Source organism: Pleurodeles waltl, chromosome 6 (genome assembly GCF_031143425.1).
Source record: "Pleurodeles waltl isolate 20211129_DDA chromosome 6, aPleWal1.hap1.20221129, whole genome shotgun sequence".
NCBI lineage: Eukaryota > Metazoa > Chordata > Amphibia > Caudata > Salamandridae > Pleurodeles > Pleurodeles waltl.
In genome coordinates, this window is record NC_090445.1 from 1273601650 (window position 1) to 1273608818 (window position 7169).

At 44.0% G+C, this 7169-nt stretch overlaps 1 protein-coding gene across 3 annotated transcripts in view; it reads left to right on the forward strand.

The window, feature by feature from the left end:
* LOC138302123 (probetacellulin-like) overlaps positions 1–3969 on the forward strand; it is a 525314-nt gene extending 521345 nt beyond the window's left edge. For 2 of the 3 annotated variants that reach the window (XM_069242495.1, XM_069242496.1), the window contains exon 6: positions 3473–3969. In XM_069242495.1, the coding sequence (XP_069098596.1) occupies positions 3473–3560 (88 nt within the window). In that variant the 3' untranslated portion in view covers positions 3561–3969. The remainder of the gene's footprint in view (positions 1–3472) is intronic. The other variant, XM_069242497.1, reaches the window with a different exon arrangement.
* The last annotated feature ends 3200 nt before the right edge of the window (positions 3970–7169 follow it).

The window sequence follows — 7169 nt, forward strand, 5'->3', positions numbered from 1 at the left end:
CCTACGGGGTCGCTCCCCCTGCGTGACATTGGCGCCAAAAAACAAATCCCCAGTGCCTAGTGGTTTCTGCCCCCTTGGGGGCAGATTAACGTAAAATCGACCAATCTGCCCCCAAAGGGGGAAGAAATGCTCTAAATACAGTTTGCCCCCCAGGGGAGCGACCCTTGTCTGATGGGTCGCTCCCCATCTCTAAAAAAACAAACAAACAAACAAAAAAAACAAAACAAATTTGCCCTGGCGCCTAGAGGTTTCTGCCCCCCCTGGGGGCAGATCGGCCTAATAATAGGCCAATCTGCCCCTAGGGGGGGGCAGAAATGGCCTAAAGTAAATTTGCCCCCCCAACCCCCACCCCCCCCCTCGGAGCGACCCTTGCCTACTGGGTCGCTCCCCCTGCGTGACATTGCCGCCAAAAAACGAATCCCCGGTGCCTAGTGGTTTCTGCCCCCTTGGGGGCAGATTGACCTAAAACCGACCAATCTGCCCCCAAGCGGGGCAGAGATGGTCTAAACACAGTTTGCCCCCCAGGGGAGCAACCCTTGTCTGATGGGTCGCTCCCCATCTCTAAAAAAACAAACACAAAAAAAAAACACAAAAAAAAAATTTGGCCTGGCAACAAGAGGTTTCTGCCCCCCCTGGGGGCAGATCGGCCTAATAATAGGCCAATCTGCTTCCAGGGGGGGCAGAAATGGCGTAAAATAAATTTGCCCGCCCAACCCCTCCCCCCCGGGAGCGACCCTTGCCTACGGGGTCGTTCCCCCTTCGTGACATTGGCGCCAAAAAACAAATCCCCGGTGCCAAGTGGTTTCTGACCCCTTGGGGCAGATTGACCTAAAATCGACCAATCTGCCCCCAAGGGGGGTAGAAATGGTCTAAATACAATTTGCCCCCCAGGGGAGCGACCCTTGTCTGATGGGTCGCTCCCCATCTCTAAAAAAACAGACAAAAAAAAAAAAAACACAAACAAAAATTTGCCCTGGCGCCTACAGGTTTCTGCCCCCAGGGGGGGCAGAAATGGCCTAAAATAAATTTGCCCCCCGAACCTCCCCCCCCCCCCCCGGAGCTACCCTTGCCTACGGGGTCGCTCCCCCTGCGTGACATTGGCGCCAAAAAACAAATCCCCGGTGCTTAGTGGTTTCTGCCCCCTTGGGGCAGATTGACCTAAAATCGACCAATCTGCCCCCAAGGGGGGTAGAAATGGTCTAAATACAATTTGCCCCTCAGGGGAGCGACCCTTGTCTGATGGGTCGCTCCCCATCTCTAAAAAAAAACAGACAAAAAAAAAAAAAACACAAACAAAAAATTTGCCCTGGCGCCTACAGGTTTCTGCCCCCAGGGGGGGCAGAAATGGCCTAAAATAAATTTGCCCCCCGAACCCCACCCCCCCCCCGGGAGCTACCCTTGACTACAAGGTCGCTCCCCTTGCGTGACGGCGCAAAAAAAAGATCCCCTTGGGGGCAGATTTACCTAAAATCGGCCGATCTGCCCCCAAAGCGGGCAGAAATGGCCTAAATACATTTTGCCCCTCCAGGGGAGCGACCCTTGTCCAAGGGGGTCGCTCCCCATCTGTAAAACAGAAAAACAAAAAAATCCCTGGTGCCTAGTGGTTTCTGTCCCCCTTGGGGGCAGATCAGCCGAATCAAAATAGGCTGATCTACCCCCCAGGGGGGCAGAAATGGCCTAAAATAATCCCCCCCCCCCCAGGGAGCGACCCTTGCCTGATGTCTAATGGTTTCTGCCCCCCTTGGGGGCAGATTGGCCTCAACAAAATAGGCCAATCTGCCCCCAAGGGGGGCAGAAATGGCCTAAATATAATTTGCCCCCTAGGGGAGCGACCCTTGCCTAAGGGGTCGCTCCCCACCTAAAAAAAAAAGAAAACATAACAAAAAGAAAAAAACAAAGAAATGATCCCTGGTGCCTAGAGGTTTCTGCCCCCCCTGGGGGCAGATCGGCCTAATAATAGGCCAATCTGCCCCAAAGGGGGCAGAAAAGGCCTTCCTAAAAAAATGCCCCCCCGGGGTGCGACTCTTGCCCTAGGGGTCGCTCCCTTTTGACAATTTCATTGGAAAAAAAAAAAATCCCTGGTGTCTAGTGGGGTTTCAAAAGCCGGATTGCAAGCAATCCGGCTTTTGAAACCTGTGAGAGACTTCAAAGGGAAGGAAATACATTTCCTTCCCTTTGAAGCCTCTCGGGGCCTCCCCGATGGGATTGAAAGAGAAATGCAAAAGCATTTCTCTTTCAATCGTGCTGGAAGCTCTGCTTCCAGCGCGATGGGGGACACCCTGTGACTAATCAGCGCGCGCTCGCGCGCTGACGTCACAGGGGGGGTTGGGCGGGTCGGGGGTGGGAGGGGAAGGGCTTCCCCTTCCATCCCTGACTTGGGGGGGTGGGGGGAACCCCACAGTGGGAGCGCTAGCGCTCCCTCTGGGCTCTGTGCACAGGACGTAATGGTTACGTCCTGGGCACAGCAGCATTGTGCCTCAGGACGTAACCATTACGTCCTGGGCACAGAAGGGGTTAAGGCAAAATCACAGCAATGGCTGTCTACGATGCCCGAGCAGTACTTTGCACTACAGCATGACCATCTATGATGCTCTGCCTCCTCCTCCAACACAAACAGAACTCTTCATGCTGGTATAGAAGATACCTTTTCAACTGGACTAACCTGGTATGTGTATCCAGCCTGCAGTTCATTGCAGTCAACCTGAACTTGACTTCCCCTAGTCTAGCATGACCAGCATGAGAGGCCTATTTTTTACTTTAGGTGCTATTTTCGATTGACTTTAAAATTGGATTTTTGTTGTTTTGTTGATAATGTATTAAAGTGTACTCTATTTTTCTAAATTGTTATAGGGTTTTTCTTGTGTTGTCACTTTATTACTGTTTGTGTCCTGCATAAATGCTTTACACATTGCCTCTAATTTAAGACTAACTGCTTTTATGCCACGCTACCAGAGGGTTAAGCATAGGTTAATGTAATTACTTTTGTGGTTCATCTTGACAAAGATTGTGGTTGTTGCTTGAGTGGGGCTTCCACCAGCCTCAACCAGTAACTTGATTTCTTACATTAACCCATAACCAGAAGCTGATAGTGCATGGGACAGGGATCATATGGAGGGTGAACTACACACTAGCAGGTGGAATTAAAAAGAAATGGATAGAAGAACAATGGACTTACTCCCAGGACAAGAAAACAGCTTAAGGAAGGGAAGGAAAATACATACATTGTTTGAGGTTAAACTAGACAGTTTAATCTGCCACCTGATTACGTCAGACAGCTTAATATGCCACCTGATGAGAGCCGCCCCCCTTTTCTAGAGCACCCATCATCAGGCTACTTAAATCCAAATAGTTCAGATGGGTTCCTAGAAACAAATGGTGATCTATATAAGACTACTAACCGAACATTGATAACACTATGTACTTCCTGCCCTAAAACTATACATTTTCTCATTTTCCTTTCTTTTGTTTGCAGATCTGCAGTAGTAGCTGGATTTCTGCTGTGCCGTACCCTTGGGGCGTGGAAGAGTGACTTCATACTGGAGTGTACATATATTTTTTAAACGTATAGTTCAATTTAGCATTGCATCCTTGCTTTATTTATTTTTTATTTTAGTTACAAGCACGGAGGTTTTTACTTAAAAAACAAAACAAAAAAAAACTGCATTGAGAATTCGAAGAATGGAAGATAACGAATGCTTAGCTTTACATGCCTTACGCCAACGAGAATTAAAAACATATTTATAGCATTGTAGCAATGCTAAGCTTCAGCTGAATATTTCCCAGCTAGTCCTATTGCCCTTTTTTCATTAACGCAGTCCAGTATGGCAAGTACAGGGAGCATTATACCCATGCTTAAAGTAGCCAAAACCATTCTGAAAAAAGTAGCTGCCAGTTTGATTCCTGGAAGGAATGTTGCTTGCTGTACTTAAATATTGTGTAAACCTTGCTTGTATGTTTTCTATTTGAATTTAACCGTATTGTTTTTTATTTATTGAATAAATTGTTTTTTAATAAAATGCTGTGTGATGATTATTTTAAATTCTTTCACGGGTCCCAGGAAAGACTGGGTTTAGTGGGCTTTGGTTGTTTAAATAGGAACCTTTTAACACGGGTATTGTGTGTCTTAACTTTACTATTGAACCGAAAAGTGGGCTCCATGTTCACCATTTTACTAATTGACCCTCAGAGTGGAAAAAATCGAGTAGTTCAAAGCTTAGGGAGGCATGTGGGGTTTTAGAAGCAGAATTTAACAAATCAACATACAGTATGAGGGCTAATTCAATATCCAGTCAGTGCCTACTCTTTGAAAAAGTAGTAATTTATTACGTAACACACTAACAGTACATAAAATTTCAGGAGGTAACAAACTGCCCTGGGTGATCCTGATAGTGAGGGGATACAGTGGTTCTTAACCTGTGGTTGCCATTCGGAGAGGCTCCAGCTGGTATATTAAATTAATAAGTTGTTGAGAAATAAAGAAGCAACATTCAAAATTTGAAAGTGTTAGGTAAATAAAGATGAATTTAAAGTTGAAGGCTAAAATGCAATTTTTCTTTGGGTTCATTTCTTGGAGCAGCGCAATTACAGCAAACAGAATACAGATAATGGGTGGTCTTAATTGAAGCCTCAAAAAAGAGCATAGATTAAAAGAAAAAAGAAAAATTGAGATACTAGAATTTAACATATTTTTGGTTCTTCAAGAATTAAACAAAACAAATTAAGGAAAGCTCCAACTTTCCAAGTACAATTTTGATGTTTGTGTATTTGATTGTGAAATAAATATTTCAATATTTGTGTATTTGTTTGGCATATACTTGTTTCTGTATTTTTCTGTTTTTTTTTCTTGCTCGACACAGAAATTTCTAATGCAGGGAGTGCCCATTTCAATAATAACTTGGTGGGGGTTCCCGGGTCAGGGGCGTAGGAGACAAAAACATTCTGGGGGGGAGAGCAACAGCCTTGGGGACTTCTCAATTGACCCTATACAAATCGCCCATTGTTTGAAAAATGCAGGCTCCAATAAATGTACACAATCATATAGTTTGGACGTGAAATAGGGAGGAAAGAAGGCATGTTCTCATTTTAAAATTGTTTTATTGTTATTTACATTCACAAAGTATTAAGACCAAATGTGAAAAAAAACATGTTGATTAAACTTGCATCTTCATGCACCAAGCAACTAAAGGTAGGAGGGAGAAAAGGAAGAACATACCTTTTGTGCCTGCACTGATCATGCCTCTCACCTCATGCAAATTGAAACCGCACTAGAGATATCAAAAGCGATCAGGTACAATAATTGTAAACTGTGCTCTGAAGCCATAGTTCTAATAACACTTCTGCTCCTCTGTGCCGTCTTGGGCAGGTCAGCTCCACATCAGTCAAAACTGGGAGTATTCACACTGAAGAAGCTCTTGGTGTTACAGACTATTTAATACATGGGATTTTGTGATCCCTGTATAAACAGCAGTTATTAATTTCTATATAATTGGCTACTTCTGATGCAACAAGTCACCGATGATAAAGAAAAGACATCAGAACTCGACTATTATAGGGTTATTACAGTCCAGTTTTGACTTGCCTTCTGCCAGAGCCAGCAGCCAAAGTGAAAGGCAAGTCAGGACATGGAACATAATTAAAGCAGCTGTTTAAAGCAACAAATGGAACGTTGCTTTTCTTTCTTCTGCTCTATTTCAATAGCTTACAGTTACAGAAGCTACGCACTAAGGCAGTGATTCCCAACCTTTTGACTCCTGAGGGCCTCTACTGAATCACTACTGGAAGCTGGGAACCGCCAAGCAATTTGTATAATTTAAAATTCAAATATTAAAACAGTAATTCGCAAAAAAAACCACAAGCAAGTTCAAATCAAACGAATACTCTAATTACTAAAGATCTCATTATTTGATATTGAAAAAATATCCAAGAATTGAAAAAGTTTAATGAGAAGGTTGGTGCTGCATCTCAGGTGAATAACTATTCAATGTTTGGTCTTATTTAGGAAAGCTGAATCCTCAGGTCAGATTCTACATTTCCCAAGTGATTTGTGTTTTAATTTTTTAGGTACGTAAGATCTAAAAAGGCCTTTTCACATAAATATGTGGTGGGGAAAGGAAGTAAACCATAAGGGCCTCACATCTCTCCATAGCCTTTCTGTGACATACAATTAATTTGTTTAAGAGCACCTCTCATACCAGTGTAAGGAGTTGGAGCACTTAACACAGGACTACAATGTGTAGAATTCACATGTCATCCACACTGGTAGGCATTTTCTAAGAGTGCTTGGTGTGGAGAAGCACAAACTCAGGATTCAGAACATAACACAATGGTTAGCTTTGACCTTAATTCTAATATATTACTACACAAGCAAATCTTTATTAGCAGCATAAGAAAAATGAAAGACTGAGAAAACAAAACATAACTTTCTAATTTGTGCCATGCGATTTGCATGCAGCTCTTTGATGGCAGTTCATAGCTCACTGTGCTAGATTACGATTGTAACTTATGACCTGCACAGTAACAAAAGAATCTCTATGACAAAAGTAGCAACCCACTGTGCTAGGCACATAATATACTGTCCTTTGCATGATACACATTCTTTGCAGCAGGCATTTTAACCATCTGTGCTACCTTAGATGAGTCAAAACTTCTACTAGACAAAACCCCTACCTCTTTCCCACAGGTACATTAATCACCAGAGTTATGTTGATGCTTTTATTTTTGCCCAAAAGCCTCTGATGACTTCTAAGAAATGGGGGTGGTGAGGCAGGGGGATGAAAAATAAAAAAAGAACACAATCTGTGTATGACTGCTGCCTCTCCTCCGTCCTCTTCTCTTCCTGAGTCCTGGCAACACGGAAGCACACAGGCTCCCAGACTCCCCTAAGCCAATCAAAATGCTGCTGTCACCAGCATGACAGCAGCGTTGTGATTAGTCTGAGCAGCCTGGTTCAGCACTCAGACACGGAGTGGGAACCTGTTCATGTTCTCCACCTGGCTATGCAATACAGCCGGGTGGGAAAATACTAATTGTGCATGCCTGTTTGGCAAGCCCAGGATGGCCGGTTAAACAGTGATGCACACTTATGGTGCACATTTCACTCCTCCTTCATGTAACACAGCCCACCCCCCCTAACTTGGCTCTGCAGTGGAAATTAAAATGATAATAACATT